The sequence below is a fragment of the Mustela lutreola genome, chromosome 5 (genome assembly GCF_030435805.1).
Source record: "Mustela lutreola isolate mMusLut2 chromosome 5, mMusLut2.pri, whole genome shotgun sequence".
In the NCBI taxonomy this organism is placed as follows: Eukaryota; Metazoa; Chordata; class Mammalia; order Carnivora; family Mustelidae; genus Mustela; species Mustela lutreola.
Window position 1 is genome coordinate 94345280 of NC_081294.1, and position 26642 is coordinate 94371921.

Here is a 26642-nt window from a genome sequence, read left to right on the forward strand (position 1 = left end):
AATAAAAAAACACAACCAAATGTTGGCAAGGATCTTGAAGTAATCAGAACTCTCATAGATTGCTAGTGGGAATGCAGAAAGGTATACAGCCACTTTGAGAAATAGTTCATGGTAAAGTGAACCTAACATGTACCATACTACCAGCAGTACCATCCAAGAGAAATGAAAGTATATGTCCAAACAAATACTTGTATATGGATGTTCATAGCAGTCCTATTCATCATAATAGCCCCAAACTAGGGGGAAAAAATGTGGTATTTATAAGGAATACTATTCAGAAAAGAAACCAAAAAAGCTACTGATACACATAACAACATGGGTGAATCTCAAAATCTTTTGTGCTAAGGGAAAGAAACTAGATACAAAGAGTACCCCTTATATAAGTTGACTTAATTGGAACTATAGAAAAGACACGTTTAATCTATGGTGATAGAAAGTATATCTGTGGCTGTCAGAGCCCAGGGAAAAGGGGAGTAGAGTGGAGATTGATTGTAAAAGGGAACAAGGAAACTTTTTTAGGTAATGAAAATGTTGATATCTTAATTGTGGTAGGTAAATGGTTATATACATTTGCCATAATTCATTGAACTACACACAAAAGTATCTTTAGTGTATGTAAATTATACTTAAATGATATTTTAAGATGTACTCAAGGGATGCAAACTCTTCCAGAACACACAGAATACTTCTTAGACTAACATTATTTTGATATCAAAACTAGACAAAGGCATTAAAGTCCCAAATACGGTCTCAAATACTAGTTCCAAATTCTAAAATTTCCTTGGTGTATTAATTAGCCTTCTGTTATGAAAGTATAGCCCTGATCAAGCATTTAGAGACACCTAGGTATTTGTAGCAAGAAAAAGGAAATTCAGATTAAAGAAAATGGTAATAAGAGCTTCCTAACACAAGTAACTAATTTACAATTTTATCCTGAAGCCTGTCACATACCTCCTTTAAAAGAAAAAAAAAAAATCTCCTATCCCTATTGGCAAGACCAAACATTAATACTGATTTCCAAAAGAAAGACCAATATATATGTGCAGCTTTCACTAAAACATTTAACATTTCCATAACTTTTGTCAAAATCAGTTACAGTTCACTAAATCATAATTAAATATTAAATGAGCTAAGTCAATTAAAAGATTTATGATTGTAGTACCTATTCTTTTTTGCAAAGAAATATCAGACATCTACAATAGTAGAGAGAGTAGTATAATGAACTCCCATCCATACATTATCAAGATAATAAAATTCAAGATGTTACTATTCTTGCTTTCTCTCTCTCTCTCTCTCTCTCTCTCTCTCTTTTTTAAAGGTTTTATTTATTTAACAGAGAGAGAGACAGCAAGAGAGGGAACACAAGCAGGGAGAGTGGGAGAGGGAGAAGCGTGCCTCCCGCAGAGCGGGGAGTCTGATGCAGGGCTTGATCCCAGGACCCTGGGATCATGACCTGAGCCAAAGGCAGCAACCCACATGCCCCATCTTTCTCTTTTTTTTCCTACTTTCTTTTAAAAGTAACTATCAAACATTCTGTCATTTCAGTCGTGCATACTTCAATATGCATCCCTAAAAATTATGAATATTTTTAAGATCTCTTTCTAAGATTATTTATTTTGGGGGTGCCTAGGTGGATCAGTTGTTAAGCTTCTGCCTTCAGCTCTGGTCATGATCCCAGGGTCCTGGGATAGAGCCCTGCATTGGGCTCCCTGGTCAGCGAGAAGCCTACTTCTCCCTCTCCCACTCCCCCTGCTTGTGTTCCCTCTCTTTCTCTCTCTCTCTCTGTCAAATAAATAAATAGAATCTTTTAAAAACATATTTTTTGTTATTGTACAGTTTGGAAACATTAGTTTTCTCAGGATATAAGAAGTCAGGTTGAATTCTTCAACATCATACTTTTTTCCATTGATGAAACCTATAGCAACTACATAGTTAATTAAAAAATCTTTCAATGGGCATTCTTTTCTGTAAGGTTTCATTAATTACCTTTGGCTTATAGCTACATTAAAGCTAGACATGTTATTTAAATATAGCATAAACCTTCAATCTTTTATTTTACAAAAAAATTAATTTCTTATTTTCACAAAGGCACAGAGAGAAATAAAACTGTTGCTAATTTGATCCCCATACAGGTCACCAAAAAAAAAAAAAAAAAAAGAAAGAAAGAAAGAAAAAAAGAAAAAGAAGAAAAAAAAAGAGAAATGGTCACTAAGGCCTAGCAAAAGAAAAAAAAGTTATCCCATAGCTGTTCAAAATAGATAGTATATCCATCCCTACACAAGTATACAGTGGGTGCAAAACCATATTTTACACACTGTAAAGAATACTAGAAAATCTTCCACTGGTCTAGTGATTCAGTGGGGGCACTTCTCAGTAACTCATATCAAATATTCTTCATTGCAGGGGTGCTTGGGTGGCTCAGTGGATTAAAGCCTCTGCCTTTGGCTCAGGTCCTGATCAGGGTCCTGGGATGGAGCTTGACATTGGGCTCTCTGCTCAGCAGGAAGCCTGCTTCCCCCACCTCTCTCTGCCTACTTGTGATCTCTCTCTCTCTGTCAAGTAAATAGATAAAATCTTAAAAAAAAAAATTCTTCATTGTGATAAATCTGCAGATATCATCACATCACTTAACATCCATCCAACTAAATGATACAAGTTATAAAACTTCAATAAATTTAAACTGAAAACTATACTTGACATATTTACCATGGCTGTTGCTTTGTCTCAGGAAGAACAGGGAACACAGTATTTTAGGGATGCCATGAGTTGTGCCAGAGTTGACTTTTTAAGTTTCTTAAAGCTAAACACTAAGATCTTAAAAACAAGTAAAGGTATCCTCATTCATAAAAGAGACTTTCCCTAACTGAGCAAATAATAATTTGATATATCAAAAAATATATGTTAAACATACCCTGCCCAGGTTGTCTGGGGAAAAGGGAATGGAAGATACGGACATATTAATCAACTGGACATAGAAGGACAGCTGATTTTTTGCTTGTCAAATAACATTTTTAAGTGGAAGTATTTCTTCTGGCTCTCAATATAAAGCATTTTGTATATTCCCCCTCCTCATTTAAGCAGTCACATTATCAAACAAGAATTAGCTGTGAAATAAAGTTACTTCAAAGCATATAAATCCTAAAAGGTTAATTCATATTCTACTTCTCTTTCATAATCCCCTACATAAGGCATATGCCATTCATCTTAGGAAGAATTAAGAGGAATTACTCAAGAGACCAATAACAGCAACAAAAATCTAGCTGGTCAGTTAGAATCTTCATCAAAATAAAAGATACAAAGAGAGATAAACCCTTACCTTAGCTATTTAAGTACATACAAGAAGGAGACTTATAATGCATATGTTGACATTGACTAACTTGTGACTGCATAAGGTAACAGTGCTCTCATACACACATTATTCATCTGCTGTATGTTAACGTGTCCTAACCTTTCAATTTAATTGAATCTAGCAGAACCTATTAAATTCAGTCTGGTTGCATAAGATTATGACAGTCATTAATGAACCAGACTTTTAAGTTCATTGAAGATAAACGTACTGGTTAGAAGGGCCTTCCCTTTTTGTTTCTTTGGCTATTTACTGCAATGAAAACTAGAATACCAACATTTCTGGGCCTTCGTTAAAAGTGTAACAATGACTTTTCCTCATGTCTGAATCAAATAGGTTTAAACTTGGTTACTCACCTTTATACATAAATCAACACTAATTTGGTAAAATATAAATCACGATCTTCAAAATAATGCAACAGACTGACTCAATTTCACTCTCCAATTTGGAAAAAAAAAAAAAAAAGCTGAACTACAGATTTATCTCAGGAATGACCTCTGAGGCAAGCATATACTAAACATTCATTTTCATTTGTTCTTTTTTCCACATCCATTTCTCTACCAAAAAGCAGACTGTAAAGCTTAAATCATACAAATGTCAGGGGTTCCTGCAAGTAGGCTGCTTGTTTTAGTTGAAAATGTTTGACTATCCTTTTAATGTTTTCAAAATTCTCTCCTTCCACATGAGCAGGCTTTTACATTTACTACTGCCTGTTGTTTGAAGAAAAGAAAGTAAGGATTTTATTGCTATGTGTGTGCGTGTTGGGGGATAGCCAAAGGACAGTTTGGGGCACAGAATTATTCAAAACAAATATTAAGAACTCCAGATACTCCTAAAATGTGATAAGAATGATCTCTCACTACTTTTTGTAACATCAGTTTGGACTGGGTTTTTGGTGGTTTTTTTTTTTTTTAATTTTTTGATTTCAATGACATATTACACCTGAGAACATAAAAGTTACATAGCATTGATTGCACAAACTTTATGTCTGGAAAAAGTATGTTCACAGCTGTATGAAGAGTGAAAAGTCAAAGTAGATTTTATGGTAGTGGTATCAATGATAATTTTAAAATATATAGGTACTGTCATTTGAGGAAAAGAGATCATTTAAACAATTTAACTTCGAGGAACTGGGTGATAAGCAGACCATGCTAAAGGTAAATTATTTTAAATATATATAACAAAACTTAAGTGTGGTTCATTCACCACTCTAAAAATATGGGTCACTGAATCAGAAAGATTATTTAACAAGTCTCTAGTTCTTAAGATGATTTATCCCAATACCCCAAATGATAACATTCTCTACTGAAATCAGACAAAAAGGCAGTAAAGCATGTTTGGGCACAGGCACTCTACACAGTAGTTATGAGTTGCTCAAAAGAGTGGAGTTCTAAAATTTATTTTGATTTTCTTAAACTCACTCACTTGTGACCAATCTCATGTGCAATGGTAAAAGCTGAACCCAGGCCAATGTCTTCATTAATGCTGCAGCTCCTTTCAGGCTCACACATTCCAGCCACAGAGGCCAAGCCTGAATAAACAGAAGGAGACACAAAGGGTCAAGCCAAGGTGTTTCAGTCTTAAAAAGCCCATAGTTATAAATGCCTGGATTCTTTTTAATAACCTCCATGCACAGAAGGAGCAGTTGGCAAAAGGTTAACTTTCTAGTCATTTGCAAAATCACTGGGGGGAGTTTCACTTTGCCGGCTAGACATTAATATTTTTTGAACTGCAGTCAGTGCTGGAAAATGTCTAGACTAGGGGTTAGATTTATAAATTTTACTTCTGGTAACTTGGGACCACCTAGTAACTTGAGCCAGAAGAGGGAATTCAAGAAAGCATTTCTATTTTAACATTCTTCAGGCTGTAGAAAGCAAAATATATCCACATTATTTTTCTAAAGAGATCTGTTTAAGTTTAGTGGATTCATAAAAATATACAAGCAACTTTTTAGTTACCAAAAAAAGGGAATCCCAAATGTTTTTTTATGACATTTTTTAATAAAAGCAAAAATGAATGATTCAAAAGAGAAAAATGAGAACTGTTAAAAATAGAAGGTTTTGCATTTTTTTAATCTTCTGAAAGAAGTCCTGATAGTGATGCAACAATTTATTTAGGTATTTTAATGGAAAGAAAGACATTTGCACAGTAAGTGGTTATCCCCTTTCCCATCCCCCTTCAACACATTAGATTTACTAATAAACCAAAACTACAGTGTTAATTCACTGATTCTAGTGAAATGTTATGTTCCTCCCTTGGGAATTTTAGCTTGTAAAAGCTTTCATATTTACTTGCAAATGAATATCACGCCCTGTGAATTAGTACATAACTTTAAAACAGTACTCAGAAAAAAGAATTTTTGTGTGAAAAATGTCATGTGTTATAAGGAAACAGATGCCAAATTATACTTAACACATATAGGAATGAAAGTTATTTAAAAGAAATTGAAGAAAAAGTAGGAAAAACATTTTATATGTTACTAGTCTATTATCATTATCCAAATAATAATTATCTAACCACAAAAAGTGATTTGAGTCTAATTCAATGAATATTTACTGACTGCAGTAAGCAATGTTCCATGCTATGTATAATCTCCCAGTGACACTAACTTGGAACAGTAAAAGCTATTCAATTAATATTTTTACTGACAAGAAAGCTAAAGAAATTGTTTTTCTGTAACTTCTAATGTAAAATATGAACATAATAGCCACACTGGAACAGATTTGAGGTCTGTGCTAGATTTGCTAATAGACTGCTTTTCCTACTGTTTTATGTGGAAGGAGCAGGAGCTGGGGAAAGGGTTGATTTCTGCCTCTGAATTATTGTAAATACTAGTTTTATCCTTGTTGTGCCCTTTTATCTACTTAGAAGTCTTGGGACCTAAAGAAGAGGAAGTAAAAAGAGGGACTAGTTGGGGCAAAGTGACTTAAATTTTGGGGTAATTAAAGATATTTAATAAATGTTAGTTCTAAATTCCACTGAGAGAAAGTTGGGAGAGAAAGAATACCAAAAAAGTTTTTAGTAGATTATCTGGCTAAGCTATTGAGTTCAATATCATCCATGATATGGAAGAACAAAGCCACAGTGTTTGAATACTGTTTCTGTTTTGAGCTTTATGAAATTTGGTTTAAAAAGAATTACTAAAGAGTAATTATTGTTAAATTAACATTTCTTATATGTCACAAAATATATTATTCCATGGGTTAAATTTTTGTTTGTTGTTATTGTGACCGTTTGATATATACCATATGGTAATATTTTTAACAGAGAATTCTCAATGACTCCCCAAGGTGTATTTGCAAGCACAGATTTACATCTCTATCTGATATAAAATTAACTTAGTTGTTCTACTAAAAGAACAACTTCAGGAAGAACGTATTTGGAAAATAACTATTAGTTAAAAATACAGAGCTAAATGTTTACTGAAATAAAATAATTAAGACGCTAATCTATTTTCACAACCCCTACAACTTTCTCTATTCCTATAAAATTGAGGCTGTCAAAGTTCTTACGTGTGATTGTGTTAATAGGGGTTTAATTACTATTTGGGTCATTTAGATTTCCTCAGTTTGATGGCCACAGTTTGCACCCTTAAATCTACTTAGTTAGCCATGTTACAATTGGTCATCAAAGGTACTAAGCAGGATAATTTGCAAGTATTAGCATAAAAACCAATATGAAAGTTGCCAGAATGACCATCCAGAAAGAAAAAACCTGACCAATTCTGTACTGATGATGTATTTTTCACATATGAAAGTCAACATATGTATCTATACACAGTCATTCAGTTTTCACCATGAGATAGTATAAAAAACAATCCATAATGGTTTATAATTTGAAAAATAATTTATACTGAGCTTGAAAATGCATTGACATGTATCAAAGTATTAATGTATTGATTTTGGAAATTAATAAGCTATAAAATTGGGAAATATAATTGGGAAAGAAAGAGATGTAGGGTAGAAGCATATCTTGAATCTACTTTGGTAAAAATAACAACATAAGTACAGGCAGTGTTATTACCAATGTCCTAATGAAGAATACATCTCAGTGCAAACAATCTACCTTCATAAAGCAGGATAGAATGGGTAGATATATACATATGTATTTCCTCAGAATATGTATATATAGGGAAAATACAAACTCTAGCTTATACCTCCTTTGAAGCTTAGTGTCTATCGTATTTAAAGTTGATCAAGCACTTAGCAAATGCTTATAGATATTAAAAAATAACAGACAGGTTAAGTTAAACAGTATAATGTCCACAACAAATAATAATACCAGTACATTTTTAAAGTACTTCTTTATTAAACATCTTCATTTTCTTTTCCTTTAAGTGATTTTTATAATTTCCCTGTCACATAAGGGGAGATACTGCTCCTACTTCATAGATAAGAAATTGAGAAACAAAGACCTAAATAAAGTGGGAAAGATAATGCACTGAAAATGTCAAAGCCAGTTGATAGCTTCCAGTTTCCACTTCAGGGTCCTTTCCAAAGGATTGTATTGCTCTAGTTAACCTAAAAAACTAAATCTTTTTTATTTGAAATCTCTAAGCAGAGAAAGCTCTTTCTACATTATGCTTTTTAACCAGCAAACTTCTCTACCCTAAATACTGATCGTTGGCTAATTGGGATTTCTTCTTTAGACTTAAACCCTGAGGGAAATGGAATAGAAGAAGGCAGATAAAAATCAAGAGAAATTTTAATCTCTACAAAGAGGTTGATTTTTAATTTCCCCAGGAAATTGGGTAACACCTTTTCTCTCACCTCTACTTAAATTTGATCTTCCCAAAATTCTTATGAGGGGCATAGGAATAGATTTCAGAATTGTTCCTTTACAGACAAGAAAACAGACTTGTCATAGAGAAACTAGAAAATTCACCTTCAGGTGCTTAACTTTTGAGTCTGTAGCAAGTCTCTATGACACTAAAAAAATTACCTTAGGAAAAAAAAAAAAAAAGACCCTCCCATTCTTAAAAATAACTCTGGTTGCTTAACAATTTAGTCTACTTAAAAGCTATCATTTCCCCCATTTGTATTTGCAGTTAACTTTTAACCAGAAGGAAGTTATGCTCTACAACAAAACGTGATGTTTTAAATTCTAGAATACTGCAGAAATGCTTTTTAAAAAACAAATATTTGGGAAGCACAAGAAAGATAATCCTGTCCTCTCTCTCTACTGCTGGCTGAAATATTTTACAATTTTTTTTTTATTGTTGCTCAGGTACTGAAAATTGCCAATGTCTTCATTTATAGGAATGTACTTGTTCCAAAAAATTGTACCAAGGTATATTAAGAACACAATGTCTCCCTTTTAAGTATACCCCCAATTTTCCCCCTTTCCTTTCCTAGCTTGATATTTGAAGATGTTGCATGCTTTCATTTACTCTCAAATTCCTTGGGATTTTTGGAAAATACATTATAGACTGGTAACTTTTGATTCACCATTATTGTTTGAAGATTTTAGAATCATCTTCTAAGTTGTTTCTAGTCATCATTTTTCTTGTTTCCTAGTAAGTGACATACCCACATGGGTCAGGTTTAACAATTTATAGGAGTAATTTCAGATGTGCCAGAAAGGAAAATGACCAAATTAATGATAAAAACTAGATCCACTGGACCAAAAAGACAATCTGGACTGTCCTCCCTTTATAAAAAACTTACCCAATGTTCCACAGGGCTTATTTTTATAAGTGCAGATATCATATCTATAGAGGAGAAAAAAGAGAGATGAAATTTGTAATCTGATCAGATTTGTAAAGTATTTTCGTATATTCATCACATTTCTTTCTTAGAGCTCTGGGTTGTCAGACCACAATCAGTGCAATTATGAGCAGCCAGCTGGAGTGTGGGCATTTTCAGCACTCTGGGGGACACACTGGCTGCACTATACTCACAGCCTCTGGCTGCAAGCCAATGGGACACCTGCCAGTAAGAAAGAAAGGTTAAAGTGGATTTCTGTAATTGCAAGTTCCATAAAACCATCTACCATACTGTTTTGAAGCTAGAATAGCTTGTCTACAGATTGCTACTGCTTCTACAAAAAAGCAAATGGGTAGTTTCTTATCCCCTATCTCTGAACTTGATGGAATATTTTTTTTATTATACCACAGACTGTGTTTTATACTTCTGAGCTATAAGCACTATCTGGCATTCCTTCAACTTTAACACAGGTTCTTGTTTAAAAAAATTAGCACAATACAGGAATGGGAATAAAATTGGTACTACATTGCATACCAGAAATTTAGCACAGCTAAAATACAAATATTTTTACAGAATCTGCAAACAGCTAAACAATTAGCTCAATAGAAGCTTTCCTAATGTTGGCTAAACTTATGTTACATTGCATTACAACTCAATACAAAAGATGAAGTCCACAAGTAATGTTGTGTATTTAGAATATATTCCATTTTGAATGCTAAATCAGTATTGATTTGAAAACCTATTTTAAGCATTTTTATAATATTCTTGTAAACTAATCTTTAAAATAAAAAATATTCCTTTTCTAAAGTGAGAATAAAAAATAAATTTAAAAAGTCTGACCATTTTTATTTGGCTATGTTTTATGCTAGAAGTGAAAAGCTTTTCAGGTAAAATATGAAATTTCACATGCTACAGGAAAATCCCAGTTGTAAGTTCATTGATTGTATATAAATAATGGTTAGTACACACTACTTGGGGAAGGGATTAATAATTAATCCCATTCTTGTTCACCAGATCAAAATGTATTGTCAAAAAACAAATATCACATCCAGCATACAACTGCACTGTTGAACTCATTAAAATCCCTGAAGATATCTTTTGCCTATTTTTAGAGTTTCAAACTCTTCATCTTTTACACTTTACATTTGGGGAAAGGGATTTCTCCTCTTGCATAGCTTTCTCTTCTGAGCATTCACATACTCATCTCCCTCTTGGCTTTTAATTCGCAAACCACAGAATAGCAATACCTGGTACATTCTTGAATGTAAGTGATAGAAAAAGTACTTGGTATATTTACCAAACCACCAGAAAATATATTATGGGTGTCACAAAATCAATTTATACTGTATAATGCCTACGATGTTAAGAAGACACAATCCACCTCAGGAGAGTGTAAACAGACTTTTCATGGGTAATGCAGATATAAATGTCTAAATGGAATCTATATCGAAATTCTCAAATTCCATATATGCTTTTTCCTAAAACGGATCTGCCTGAGAATGCAAGCACTTGCAAGCCACCAGCTTCCCTTTACTCTTTTGCTTTTCACAACTGCCCTCTTTCTACTTTACAAAAAAGAAAGCTTATTTCTCACCCATCCCAAACATCGTTATGGTGCACTGCCTCCTGGGTGTAAAGGTCTCCAGAATGTAAGCAAAGAGATAATTCAAGAATGCATTGATCCTGGGGTCAATCCTTTTGAACAAAGCAAGAAAAACGAAAGGGGATGATGCTTATTTTATCCTGGCAAGACTGTCTTTCTGTCAGTCCTTCTGACTGCTTACAAATCAATCTATACAGCTATCTCACAATTAGAATTCAGAAGTGAAATGGTTTTCATGGAGTGTATTAATATGTTTATTTGATCTAAAAAATGAAGTCAGTTTTGTTATTGATTGTCAAGTCTGACGTGGCTAAGTAGTTTGGCAATAAGCATTGATTTAGCCCATGGATTATATGGTGAACATTTTTCATGATTCAAGGAAATAGACAACTCCAAAGTTTTGAGAAAATGTATTTAAAATATACATACAATGTATATTTTTAACTATAATCTCTGTTAACTATTTAAATTTATTTTAAAGTGTTTTTGATAGCAACTTTAAAATGTGAAAGTTGTGTGTCAATTTTCCAAATTATTTTAGGAGGTAAACTTGGCAAAAACTTTGAAGATCATAGGCAAATACAACTTATATTTCCCCCTCACAGCAGTCTTTTCTCACTGCTTTCATTTTACATACACCTTTTATGTTATACTCATGATGAACATTATTTCATACTATCATGACTGCTCAAAATACTTATATAAAAGCTTAAGTCATCAACAAATAATGCAAGTTAAAGCATCTTAGACTAAGATCATTGTATTTGCTTTTTCTTCAACTTTTCCTAATCCTCTAACATATCTATAGAATTCTCTGTAAGATACTAAATAAAACAGAGATATGTCAGTTCCTTGTGGCCTTTGCATTCAATTCACACTGTATCCTTCCCTAATCTATATTCACCAAGAGAAATTATGATTTATGTATTTCCATTAATACCAAGTAGATTTTAAATATTTAGCCAGATGAAAAAGAAAAGTAAAGGCAATCTAGGTAAAGAATGGAATAATCAAAGGGAGAGAATCTGGAAAGAGCATGGCATATGCAGGGAACTATGAGAAGTCCAGAGAGGCTGAAACACTGTATGTATAGAATAAAACATTGAAAAATGAGTGTAGAGAGTTCTTGTTGGGAGGACAGATTATTATGTTCCTTGAATACCAAACCAGATTTTTTTTTTTCTGTAGAAAAAAAAAAGTAGTTTGCATACTAGGACAGTCTTTTTTTTTTTTTAATATTTATATAAATGCATATACAGATTGATTTTCTATATAGATGAAAATCTGGGAGGGTAACAGTGAGTATCTAAAGAAACAATGGGAGAGTAGGGAAATTATAGTTATTTTTACTCTGTTAGGGGTGCCTGGGTGGCTTGGTCAGTTAAGCATTCAATTCTGGATTTCTGCTCAGGTCATGATAGCAGTATCCTGTGACTGAGCCCACACCAGGCTCCACACATGGCAGGGAGTCTGCTTGAGATTCTCTCTCTCTCCTTCTCTCTCTGCTCCCCCACTTCTCTCTCTCTCTAAGGGATAAATAAATCTTTTTTTTTTTTAAATAATGATTTTTACTCTGTTATAGACAATTCTGTACAGCTAACATTTAATCAGAAGGTGTTTCAGCTTTGCCTGTCTCTAATGAGCAACACAAGAGATAATTGAAAATAAATTTCATGAATATTATTTAAATGTTGAAAAAGATGTTTTTCAATGAAGAAAAAAGATTAGTGATGTTTCAAATCTGTAGATTGATCAAAATATTTCAGAAACACTACCCCATCTTCATGAACATGTACAAGAGTGCAACAAACTTTGTAAGTTGTACATTTATATAAAGCATCTGAAATTGGTGTTGTGTGTGCACTCACTGCTTTGAAGGATTATGGTGCCAGATGACAAATATAAGGGTAGTAGAATTCTTGTCCCTAAAATATGTTTATATTTTATATATAAGCACATTTTTATATTTCATATTTTATATATGAGTGCATTTTTGTATTTTATATATGAATGCATTATTCATGCAAAGTGCTATCAAAGTATCCTAAATAACAGCTGGAATGTGATGAAGCTTATAAAACAGAAGTATCAACTATTTTGTAACTCCTTGTCTGTTTAGTAAGTATTTGTATGCTCAGTGGTATTTGATCTAAAACTTCCCTTCATTACAACTGATAACAACACTCTCTCACCAAACCCAAAGTTTGCCTGACCATATAAACTTAGGTCAAGTTTGAAACAATAGAAACCCTGACTGATGAAGGGAAGAGGTGATATAGTAATAAAAAAAATAACTTATATGTTGCTATATCCACCATGATACATACTTTTTAAAGAGTTTTCTTCTTTAGGTTATTATTATAATTATAAGCAGAAAGAAGACTTCAGCCATGGATTAAAAACAGTACACAGTTTTAGCCATGAATTATATAATATAGAATCAAATTGTTTTTATATCAAAATCAGGAATGATAAATCTAAAAGACTTAAGTTTCTGGGGCACCTGGGTGGCTCAGTTGGTTAAGTGTGTACCTTCTGCTCAGGTCATGATCCCAGCATCCTGGGATCCAGCCCACATCAGGCTTCTTGCTCAGCAGGAAGCCTGCTTCTCCCTCTCTCATTCCCCCTGCTTGTGTTCCCTCTCTCTCTGTCAAATAAATAAATAAAATCTCTAATAAAATAAAATAAAATAAAAGACCTAAGTTTCTGAGGTGCACCTGGGTGGCTCAGGCGGTTAAGCGTCCGACCTTTTATTTCATCTCAGGTCATGATCTCATGGGTGGTGAGATAGAACACTGTATCAGGCTCCTTGCTCAGCACAGAATCTGCTTCTCCCTCACCTTCCCCTTCTGCTCCTCCCCCACCACCCAGCTCACTTGCATGTGCTCTCTCAAAAAAATAAATGAATAAAATCTTAGAAAATAATTTAAAAATTGGGGCACCTGGGTGGCTCAGACCATTGGGCCTTTGCCTTTGGCTCAGGTCATGATCTCAGGCTCTTGGGATTGAGCCCCACATCGGGCTCTCTACTCAGCAAGGGAGCCTGTTTTCTCCTCCTTTCTCTCTGCCTGCCTCTCTGCCTACTTGTGATCTCTATCAAATAAATAAATAAAATCTTTAAAAAAAAAAAAAGGAGAGAATAAATAAAATAAAAGACCTAAGTTTCCACTCAAGGTAAAATTCCTTAACTATATTGAATTTCCATTTCTATATAGAATTGATTAATAGAACTCTTTTCTATACCTTGATGTATGTGTTTGCTCTACATTGTGTTACCTGTTCATAACAAAATGTTTAGCATAAGTTTAGATTAATCATTTGAGACATTAAAAAGAAAGTTGAAAATTGCATTATTTCAGTGACTTTCATATTTTCATAAACTTATGATTCTTCTACATTACCTTTTTAAATTTCTTCTGTGTGTGTTATGTCTTATTCCACCCATTCACTCTTTTTCCTTCTTTTTCATGTATAAATTTCTGATTCTTTCCTTTCCTACAACCTACTCTGCTATCAGCCTCACACTTCTATAGATGAAAAGATTCTTGGAAAGTTATCTAATCCAAGCTATACTATACTTAAACTATGATTTTTCAAATTAGGCCAAGTATGAACCAGCTTATTTCATTCTCCTCAAATCTTATCTTTAAACACCATTTTCAACACTATGTAATGGTAATTCTCACAAACTTTTCCCTCAACCCCTTTCTTTCTCCTGAATGTCTCATTTTTATCTTGTATCACATTAACTCTGTATCTTATCAACTCTTCTCTGACATGCTATGGTTTTGCCTTATTTTCCTCCAAACTAGAGTCACCTCAGGAAAAACTACAAAGACAAACAACGCAAGGAATCTGTTTTATAACAAAGATGTAACTGGAGTGCTTTTTAAGACAGCTTGCCATACAAAATGAAGAAATGAGGGGCTGAGGAAAAGAAAAGGAGCTCGTAATAGCCTACTCTCAGCTCTCAGCACCCTTTAAACAAATCAATCTTTACCAAATCTTGACCAACAAAGTTATAGCAGGAGCCCCTAAACTTATAGGCGAGTCTAAGAATTACAGTGGAGTTCTAAAAAGGGACTAGAAAGCCAAAATAGAATTAGAAAATGTTCTCCAAATTCTGAATTCAGATAGAAAAATATCATTGGGCACTTGTTTCCTTCTCATGAAAGAATAATAAAGTTCTCAGGGAAGATGGAAAAGAACTAAGAAACTTGATTTTTGGGGGGGTCTACAAAAAGCCAGGTACCTGAAGGAAAGCAAGGTTCTGCTTTTGGATGAAGAATTGAATGCATACATTGTCATTTCCATAACCTATGTTCATAAGGGAGGACTGATTGAGCAAGACCAACACCAGAGAGGTTGGCTAAATATCTGTTACTGTAACACTGGAATACTTTTCTGCTGCAGATACTTTCAACTCTTCAATTTCCTAATAACTTTTGACCAGGCATGGCTATCAGAAGAAATTGACCAAAACATATGGTTAAGTTCCATTTTAAGGTCTGCAAAGTATAGCACTACCTTACAATGATGAAATACCTGGATGAGTTCTTAAAACCTGTTTCCAAAAACCACATTCCATTCTTATGTAAGAGAAATACTCATTGCAAAGAAGCATTCCTTTCAATGATTTAGGTTTGAAAATGGAATGAATCAAAATCTAAACTCTGAGACTCATTTGTTTAACACAGAGCCATGGACCGATTTCCAAATAAAATGTCCTATGTACCATGCTGTTTCATTTAGTTCTAAGTATAGTGGCCAAGACCAAGTGATAACGACACAGCACTACTCTGCTTTCTTTACATGCACTGACGGACTAGCATTATAAAACTGACTGCAGTACAAAGACAACTGTAGTAAAATCATGAGGAGAAAACATGATTTCAACTAAACATAGGCAAGAATGTATAACACTCTTTATGATAAATGAAAAAGATTTTAAGACTACGCATCCTAGTTTAGGCTGCTATTACAGAATACCATGGACTAGATGGCTTAAATGACAGACACCTATTTCTCACAGTTCTGAAGGCTGGGAAGTCCAAGATCAAGGTGCCAGCAGTTTGGGTGTTTGGTGAGACCCCGCTGCCTAGCTTGTAGAGAGTAGACCTCTCCTTGATGCTCATAAGGTCGCTCACTGGTGCTTGCTCATGAAGACAAAAAAAACCTCTGGTGTCTCTTCCTCTTCTAATAAGGGCACTAATTCCATCATGAGGGGCCCACCCTCATAACTTCATCTCAACCCAATTACCTCTGAAAGGCGCAACTCCAAATACCAACACACTGGGGATTAAGACATTAACACTGGAATTTAGCAGGAGGGAAAACATTCAGTTCATAACATTTTATCCCTACCACACCTTGCAAACTCATGACTTTCTCACATAAAAAAGTACATTCATTTCCTCTCAACAGGCCCAAAGTCTTAACTCATTCCACATTAACTCTAAAGTCCAGAGTTTCATCTATCATCTAAATCAGATATGGGTGAGAGACTAGGTACACTTCATTCCGAGGCAAAACTCCTTTTCAGCTATGAATCTTTGAAATCAGAAAAGCTACGTGTTGCCAAAACATAATGGTGGGATAGTCATAGGAATGATGTTCGCATTCTAAAAGGAAGAAATCAGAAGAAAGAAAGAGGTAATGGGTCCCAAGTAAGATTCCAAGTAGAGTTCCAAAACTTACCATAGGAAGTAGCATTAGACTTAAGGCCTGAGAATAATTAAGACTTGAGATCCGCTCTCTGCACCCAAGTGGGGTGGTGGCAGCATCCCTGGTTTCACATCCACGGCCCCACCCCTTCAGCGTAGCAGAGTGCTGCTCACAAGTCTCTCTGTAAGAGCACCACCCACTCTACTCTGCATGAAGGCCTTCCTATGCAGCTCTGCAGGTAAATGCTCCTGAATTCTGAAACCAAGATGGAAGCAGTCTTGCCACCTAGGCTATGCTGTAGTATGAGCACCAGCCCAGATGATCTCTGAAATGTCTTTGGGGTCCTTCTGCCCTTTTCTCGAAGAATCAGTAACACATGTGCACAGCTTTCTTTGGTTCTGCCATATTTTCTCAGTTTCTTTTAGTCCCAGCTGGCAGTGTGTTTCCTGGTGTAATTGCATCTCTATTGCTATCTCTGTTGAGATGGATGATTACTCTGTTGAGATAGATGATCACTCACAGCCACACTAACCTCCTTATCAAATGGTCAGTAAGCCATACTTTAGTCTTTTCTTCTCAACATGCTTACTCAATTTGTGCATTAGGCACAGGCTGAAAACTTTCCAAATCTTTAGGTCCCAGATCCTTTTTGCTTAGCAAGTCCTTCTTTAATTCACTTTTCTTTTTGCATTTTACTGTAAACATTTAGGAAGAACAAACCTACTCTTTGAATACTCTGATCAGACACCTCCTCAGCTAAATACCCAATGTCATCACCCACAAGTCCCACCTTTCACAAAACACTAGAACACGAACATAATTCAGCTAAGTTCTTTACTACTTGATAACAAAGATCACCTTTTTTCCATTGTCTAATAGCATATGCCTCATTTCTGACCCAGACATCACCAAAATGGCCTTCATCATTCACATTTCTACCAACAGTCTGCTCATAATTATTTGTGTATTCTCGAGGATGAAAGCTCCCTTTACAACTCTCTTCACTTCTTCCAGAATTCTCACCAGAATTGCCTTTAAAAGTCCCTTCATGGCAATCTTGGTTTCTTTTATCATGCATTGCAACTACTCATTACCTAACTCTAAAGCTTCCATATTTTTAGGTATTTGTTATAGCAGCACCCCACTTCTCAGTACCAATTACTGAAATAGTTACCTTGGGCTGCTAAAACAAAACAGCATAGACTAGATAGCTTAGACAGCAAGTGTTTATTTCTTATAGATCTGGATGTTGGCAGATGTTTTGCCTGGTGAGAACTCTCTTCCTAACTTTCAGACAGCTACTTTCTTGCTATATCCTCACCTGGTGGAGAAAGAGAGGTCTCAAGGGTCTTACTCTCTCTCTCTCTTTTTTTTTTTTTAAAGATTTTATTTATTTATTTGACAGACAGAAATCACAAGTAGGCAGACAGGCAGGGAGAGAGAGACAAGGAAGCAGGCTCCCTGCTGAACAGAGAGCCCAGATCCCAGGACCCTGGGATCATGACCTGAGCCGAAAGCAGAGGCTTTAACCCACTGAGCCACACCGGCGCCCAGGTCTTACCCTCTTTTTATAAGCACTCTAATCTCACCATGTGGGTTCCACTGTCATGATCTCATTCAAATCTAATCCCCTAGTAAAGGCCCACTTCCTAAAAACTTCACATTGAGGGTTAAGGTTTCTGCATATGAATTTTAGGGGAACACAAACATTCAGTCCATACTACCACTAAATTTTCATTTTTGTTTTTTTTTTTTAAGTATGTTCTACACACAGTGTGGGGCTTGAACACACAATCCCAAGAGTTGCATGCTCTATGGATTGAGCCAGCCAGGTGCCCCCATAACACCACTTTAAATAAACAGATAATTTGGTTTATGTACCTTGTTTCACAGGTTGTATCTTTGATAATATTTATCTCTTTATCTAAATGACATGAAATATCTCAAGAAAGTTACTTGCTGATATTTCTGAATGCCTAAAACCTAAGACCAGTAATATGTATACTATTGGATTAAGTGACATATTTATTGTTATTATTTTTATGTGAATATCTTACACAGTAGTTCTCAAAGATGTGCCAGGATTATTTGCCTAATAAATATTAGGTAATTTTAGCTACTAATTTCTATGATAAGTCAGAGGATACTACCGTTTTTTGCTCACAGAGCAGTTAAATATTTACCATTAGTTTAAGAAAATGTCTCTGGCTATTTACAGTAGAATATGAGTTTTCCATTCATTCTAATAGGGTGTTTCCATGGGGAAGCACAGAGATGACTAACTGTGAATGCCTTTTGCTTTTGCAAAATTGTCCCCAAACCATTGCAAAATGTTGATCTAGCTGACAAGACTGAGATTTTTCATATCTAAATTATTAAAACCTACCAGGACAGGATTCTCACTCCTTTGTAATCATGGATAGTCTCAATTGAATGGATTATCATAACTGTCTTCTGGTCCTTTTCTCATTACTATCTCCAGACTATTCCATTTTTGATGAACTAACTTTCTCTCTCTGATTGTCTTGTCACTAAATCATGATATATTTATTTATGATGAATAAATTGTTATTATACTTCTACACATTCACAAAAGTGGCATATTACATTTTTGGAATCCTGTCTTTTAATTACCAATATATTTTGAACACCATTCCAGATGCAGTAAAGGAGGTAAAAGTTATTTGTATAAACTGGCCTTATATTGTACATAATATAAAATGGACTGATCAATCAATTAATTCCAGGGAAAAACTAAATTTACCTCATTAATAAATACCACCCTGAAAGATAACTTTCTTTTGTAGGGAGTAAATAACAAGAATCCCATTATTTCTTTGTAGCTGCATGAAGAAACACAGCATATATTTTTAATATTAAAATATTTGCAGCCATTACAGCACCTAGAACAAAATGGATAAAATTTTTTAATAAAAATAGTTGATTTTCTAAAAAATAAAGTAAGAGGGTGCTCTTTTTTTTTTTTTAAATAAACATACAACGTATTATTAGCCCCAGGGGTATAGGTCTATGAATCACCAGGTTTACACACTTCACAGCACTCACCATAGCATATACCCTCCCCAATGTCCATAACCCCACCATCCTCTCTCTCTCCCCTTCCCCCCAGCAACCCTCAGTTTGTTTTGTGAGACTGAGAGTCTCTTATGGTTTGTCTCCCTCCTGATCCCATCTTGTTTCATTTATTCTTTTCCTACCCCTCAAACCCCACACACAGCATCTCCACTTTCTCATATCAGGGAGATCATATGATCGTTGTCTTTCTCCAATTGACTTATTTCGCTCAGCATAATACTCTCTATCCACATCATGGCAAATGGCAAGATTTCATTTCTTTTGATGGCTGCATAGTATTCCAAATATATATCACATCTTCTTTATCCATTCATCTGTTGATGGACATCTAGGTTCTTTCCACAGTTTGGCTATTGTGGACATTGCTGCTATAAACATTCGGGTGCACATGCCCCTTTGGATCACTACATTTGTATCTTTAGGATAAATACCCACTAGTGCAATTGCTGGGTCATAAAATAGCTCTATTTTCAACTTTTTGAGGATTCTCCATGTTGTTTTCTAGAGTGGTTGCATCAGCTTGCATTAACAGGGTGCTCTTTGCTTAGAAAACAAACTAACTCCTTATAAAAAATACAAGTTCCTCTAGTTTTGAGAAAAAATTATATTTTATATCAACATAAAAATATAAATTCTTCTAGTATTAAGAAAAAATTATATTTGACATCAAGATATAATGGAAATGCTTTATAAACAATGAAAAATTATCAGTCCATTTTATAATATTTAAAAGGCAAGGCCAGTTTATACAAATAATGTTACACCCTTTACTACATCTAAATTTATTTTCTTTCTAAATTTTTTACTACATCATCTTTTTAGTTTTACAGAACATGGTAGACCACAACAGATCCTTGCCTCAAAATAAAGTACACAGCTTATTTTGTCTCCTTCCTCAAAAACCTCAAAACCAAAGAAGTTATTTAAAGCAAAAAAGGAAAAGCATAATACACATGCAAAACATTGCTCAATAGGAAGAAAAATGTTTCTATTGTGAGTATATGTGTCTTTTAATTCAACCACAAGCAACCAATAGTTTAGTTCTGTTAGGCAGTACTTTGGTTGTCAATTTGCAGGGATAAAAAATTTTTACTTATGGTCAGGCACAGTATTGAACAACATTGATTTCAAAAGCTTAACTACATTTTTAAAATGCTTATGAAAGGGTTACTCCTAGAAAAAACATCACCACAGTATTTTATCTTCTGTATATGTGTATATACAGTTAAAATCTAAAACAAAAATATATTTAAAACTTCAATATCACTTCTCTTTTTTTATTTTTACCATCAAACCAATTAATAAACAACAGCTGTCCTCTGTCTTCTAATGCATGGTACAGTAACAATAAAGTAGGGAAAGAGGCCATATTGACTATCCTTCTGATTTAATGAAACACCAAACTACAGACTTATTAACAGAACTGAGTATAACTCAAATTACTTTACTTCTGTCAAGATAACTAGACACATTTACCATAAGGGTTGATCATAAAGTCAGAATTTCTTGATGAACTGTTGATATTCCTTAGTCAGAAAAAAAAAAAAGAAAGAAAGAAAGAAAGAAAAAAAATGAGCTATTAGAACAATAAATACTTCAAATGCTCTGTGAGCAGTCTGATGTCATCAGTAAGGATCTACAGTGTAACAAAAAATTTCACATGTCCTATAGTCACTTATTCTAATATTCTAAATGTAAAGTTCAGTTCATATTTAATCCAAATCCTTCATTCTGCTGGTTAAATTGATTTCTTTTTGTTTGACCTTCAGTGAAGATTGAGAACATCTGGTCTCCATCCTTTATGCATAAGTTAAATACCTCTAAATCTTCTCTTCTCTGGAATAATAATAATCCCTGCTACTTAAAAACTTTTCTTTTCGGTTTCTCTTTCAACTCTTTAATCATCTTTGTGGTCCTCCCCTGAACTTTCTCCAAGTTCTCCACGTCCTTCCTTAGTGGTAGAGCCCAAAACTAGAAACAATGCTCTCATGAGGGCCTGACCAGTGGCAAGTACTATGGAATAACCTCAAGTTTCCTGCATTCTTCATTCTTATTTATGTGACCTTGTATTGTGTTTGCTTTCATCACAACACTGTTAACATTAGTATTTTAGCTCATGCTAATCTTGTTATTCCTTTACTACTAAGGGATTTTCCAACTTTATTTAAACACTGTTATCCATCCTTTGGATTTTATGCTATTTTTCCTCTTCAACCATAATGCTTTATATTTGTCCCCAGTTACATTTCATTATCCTAGTTTCTATTCAATATTCTAATTTGTTTAGTCTAACATTACTGTCTACAATGATATAAGGCATTGATGCCTCTTATCCCATTTCTAATTTCACCTGCCACTAATTTACTAAGAATATTACAACATTTAATCATTACCTGTCTACAAGAGGGGTTTAAATGTTCAAAAACCTTGGGTGCCAGAATACATCATCCTCTGACAAAACTATGCTTGTGTAGACCTTGTTACATTTGTTCCCTCACCTTCAGGTCCCAGCCCAACACTAACTGTCTCAAGGACTAGAGGATAGAAGGTGTGTAAAACAAAAATGCTTCCATAACTTCATTAAGTCTCAGAGACTTTAAAATTTTTTTAAAGATTTTATTTATTTATTTGAGATAGAGAGAGAGCATGAGCAGGGGGAGGGGCAAAGGGAGAGGGACAGGCAGACTCCCTGTTGAGCACAGTTTGATACCCTAAAATCATGACCTGAGCCAAAGTCAGATGCTTAACCGCGTATGCCACCCAGGTACCCCGAGACTTTAAAATATAAAATTTCCCAATATATTGATGAGTTTCTTTTACAGAAAACAATGACAAGTGTGGACATATTATAACTATTTGGGTTACCTTGCCATGTGAGACCTTCTATTCTGTCATTAACTGAACAAGACTTATTTGAATATGTTTACTGATAAATTTTTTTTTTTAAAGATTTTATTTATTTGATAGAGAGAAATCACAAGTAGACGGAGAGGCAGACAGAGAGAGAGAGGGGAAGCAGGCTCCCTGCTGAGCAGAGAGCCCGATGCGGGACTCGACCCCAGGACCCTGAGATCATGACCTGAGCAGAAGGCAGCGGCTTAACCCACTGAGCCACCCAGGTGCCCCTACTGATAAATATTTTTTTAAAGGCACTTTTGTAATGACCTTATTGCATGTGGAGCTATGTCAGATAAAATAACAACAACAACAAAAAATTAAACTGACCTAGGTTTCTACTGCATAGGAGCTAGGTATTTTAAAAATTTACTAACATGGAAGCAAAGATAGCCAGATAAAATCCATCAAGTCATCTATTGCTATCACACAGACATGAATCACATGGAGAAAGTACACTGAAGAGATGGAAGACAAGGATCACTACTTAATTGACGTGAAGAAGAAAAGTAATCATGGTGTTTTATGCTCCATCTGAACAAAGCTGTTTCAAACTTATAAAAATAGCTTGTGAGCACTAACGCTGTCCCCTACAAAGTATACAACAAAAGACATTTATAAGTGATAAAACAAGAAACAAAGGTTAATTTACTGTTTAAAGTTCAAATGGTAAACAAAAGAAGAATCAAAAATGACTAAATATATTAGGAAGATAGGTGTCCAGTCAGTAAAATCGGGACGCCTGGGTGGCTCAGTGAGTTAAGCCTCTGCCTTCAGCTCAGGTCATGATCGCAGTGTCCTGGGATGGAGCCCCACATCAGACTTCTCGCTCAGCGGGAAGACTGCTTTTCCCTCTGCCTACCAATCCCCCTGCGTGTGCTCTCTCTCTCTCACTCAATCTTTCCCTCTCTGACAAATAAATAAAATCTTAAAAAAAAAAAAAAAAGTAAAATTATTATCTATAAGAGAAACAAATAAAAGAGAATGTCTAAAATTGACAAATCAAAAAGTTGTGGTAAAATCATATTATTTAGAAACAGAGCACTAACTCCCAGAAGTAACGGCTGGGAAGAGGTGGTCCAAGAGCCTGTGGCTTACTATTATAATAATACATTGTTTTAGCGTTAGAAAAATTAACAAAAAAAAAATCATGTTCTATATACTTACGATGAGCACTGAGTAATGTATAGAATTGTTGAATCACTATATAGTACCCCTGGAACTAATATAACACGGTATGTTAACTATACTGGAATTTTAAAACTTAATTTAAAAAGTCTTTTAGGGCACCTGGGTGGCTCAGTGGATTAAGCCACTGCCTTCGGTTCAGGTCATGATCTCAAGGTCTTGGGATGGGCTCCGCATGGGGCTCTCTACTCAACTGGGAGCCTGTTTTCCCCTCTCTCTTTGCCTGACTCTACCTACTTGTGATCTCCCTCTCTGTCAAATAAAGAAATAAAATCTTAAAAAAAAAAGTCCTTTTTCTACTCAAATTGATTAAAACACAATCCATGGCCAAAAAAAAAATTCAGAATAGATTAGACAACAAAAATACAAATAAATTTTAATATGACAAAGTATTCAGAAATCATAGGGAGCCATTAATGCAGGGTTTTTTAGCCTAAAATATGTGCAAGAAATCTCCAGGCATATATATAATTGCCATTCTCTCATAATCCATTCCTGCATATATGAAACTTAAGATCTCTTATCTTGATTCTTCTAGTTAAAAAGTAGAGTAACACAGTCATCCTCAACTAAAGAATGTCAAATTTCAATCCAAACTACTCATCATTCCCTACATGGCTCTAAATGATCACCCCTTGTCTCTCAGTACTACATTCCTTCTCACTCACTATGAACTAACAGCATATAGGAACCTATATTCTTCTGCAAATATGCAAGGTTTATTTTTACCATACCATTCTTCCCTATATCTTCACTTGACTGAATCAAACTTACCATACTAGTATATCCCTGCATTTCATAATCAGTTCCATAGTAATAGCAAGTTTAACATTATGATGTTACTCACAAGGTATGTGTTAGCCTAAAACACTGTTAGTAGTAAAGAAATGACTCAAAATATGTCATTTGTGCAAACTGTTAATAGTTCCCATAGGAATTTTCTCTTTACACTTGACAACAACCTGCACAGTGTAGAAAATAAAAAAGGTATTATTTTCATTCACTGATTGAGCAAACAGATATACAGAAGTTAATTAATTTATCAAAGACTATATGGCTAGTAAGCAGTGACACAGGGTGAGAGTTTAACTCACCCATTTTGAAAAATAGTCCAGTCCCCTTATCATTTGTTAAAAATGATGCACTGAATACTTTTACTTTGAAAGGCAGAAAAATTGAAGATTCTTGTCACCAGTACTGAATCACTATGAAGCAATGGGTAAACATGAACTCTCACTATTTTGTAATTCCTAAACAAAAATGACTATGATATTCCAGTGATTTCCAGTGGTTCACAATTGGAAAATGCTTAAATATCCTCAGCTTAAAAACTGTGATGTTACAAATTCTTCATATTTGTATATTCATTCATTTATTCAACAGATAATTAATGAGAACCTCCCCCATGTTAGGCACTGTACTGAGTTCTGTGAATATAGCAATGAATAAGATACAAAAGCTTTCTATTAATTTGGAAAATAGAAGGAAATTACTGTCCCTACAACAAATTTGGGTAGTGTGAATTTTAGTGAATATTGATATTATAGCACAAATGTTCTATAATAAAATAAATGTGCTATAATAAAACCCAAACTTCTCTATAGAAGACCATGTAAACCTTTTCTTCCAATAGATTATTAAATTCTAAAAGTAATAAGTATCTAAATAATGTTAATTTGTTTCTCTTTATGAAAAACCTAATAGAAAAAATTAAGCCACTAAATATTTCATTTTATTAAACTAGTACTTATAAATTATTTAAGATTTCTTTTTTTTTTTTTATTTAAGATTTCTTATGTATGTTAGACATTCTACCAAAATTCTTTTTTTAAAAAAAGATTTTATTTATTTATTTGACAGACAGAGATCACAAGTAGCCAGAGAGGGAGGCAGAGAGGAAGGGAAGCAGGCTCCCTGCAGAGCAGAGAGCTCCATGAGGGGCTTGATCCCAGGACTTTGGGATCATGACCCAAGCTGAAGGCAGAGTCTTTAACCCACTGAGCCACCCAGGAGCTCCTCTACCAAAATTCTTTTGAGCATGTACAATATACCAGGAACCATTTAAGGATTCTAAACTTTGATAAAAACATTTTACCTCTATTTGTGAGACAATTAAGAAACAGTATGCCCCTTATGACTAATATATACAAACTCATTGTTCTTTTTGGACTGGTCTTAAATGCAATATTCATGGCTTCTTCCATACATGTTCTAATTTTATTTCCTTCCCCTTATCTATTCTACCATTTTGTATACACATAAGACATATCCAAGACTTACCTTATCCAGGAAGTATTTTCTGATGACTCTCCTGTCAATCTCACTTTTTGAGCTTCACCTGCACATAAATTATTATCTATACATTGCTCCATATTTTTATATGTACATCTACTTGTATAACTTGTTTTCTTATCTATAAAATGGAAAAAATAATAATAACTATAGCTCCTAGTTGCTTTGTGGATAAACTTGCATATATATACTGTACCTATTAGCATGATAACAGCTTAATAAATCTTACTGATATTTTAATTATTGTTGCTTTTGTTAGTAGGAATAAATAAGTATAAACTAATTGAATAAACAAGTATAACTAATGCTAATTTCATTAAGCATTCAGTGCTTAATGAAAACTGGTCTTTTGCAATTATGTTTGATAATACTAATAACTTCATTTTCTTTTATCTCTTTATTATAACTTAATCACAAGTTCCAAATTTTCTATCAGTAAGCCGAATAATTTAGAAATGAAAGTAATTCTTTTACTAAATATTATAAATTAATAATATCCTACTTCTTATAGATTCTTACTTAATTAAATTCACAAAATAGACACCAAAAGATGAGATGTGTAGTTTTATATTGTAGCTAAGAGCAAACTGGAAACTACCTTGCAATTTATTCTGAATCTTCAACGAGGTTTCCTTGGAGGTTGCCAACCTAAAAACTCACTAACCCTAATGTAGTTAAAATAAATGAAGAGTCAGGAAAGATTTTGTAGCAAGTATGAAGGCCTATTTGGCTGGTAAGTTTTTTCCTTCTGCCAATTTACAGAATCTCAAACTCTCTTCCAAACAAAACACCAATCTTTTGGTTTCCTGAGCACAAACTATAAATCACATTAGAAATCCCCAGTGTTCTTACT

At 34.3% G+C, this 26642-nt stretch overlaps 1 protein-coding gene across 4 annotated transcripts in view; it reads right to left on the bottom strand.

Annotated features, from left to right (window-relative positions):
- The window catches only part of ADAMTS6 (ADAM metallopeptidase with thrombospondin type 1 motif 6), a 303174-nt gene that overhangs the window by 172385 nt on the left and 104147 nt on the right, over positions 1-26642 (bottom strand). For all 4 annotated transcript variants that reach the window (XR_009353976.1, XM_059175095.1, XM_059175096.1 and 1 more), the window contains 2 exons: positions 9013-9056; positions 4772-4877 (listed from right to left, as the gene is read on the bottom strand). Coding sequence is in view for 3 of the 4 variants with exons in the window: in XM_059175095.1 (XP_059031078.1) it covers positions 4772-4877; positions 9013-9056 (150 nt within the window). In the remaining variant the exon portion in view is untranslated. The remainder of the gene's footprint in view (positions 1-4771; positions 4878-9012; positions 9057-26642) is intronic.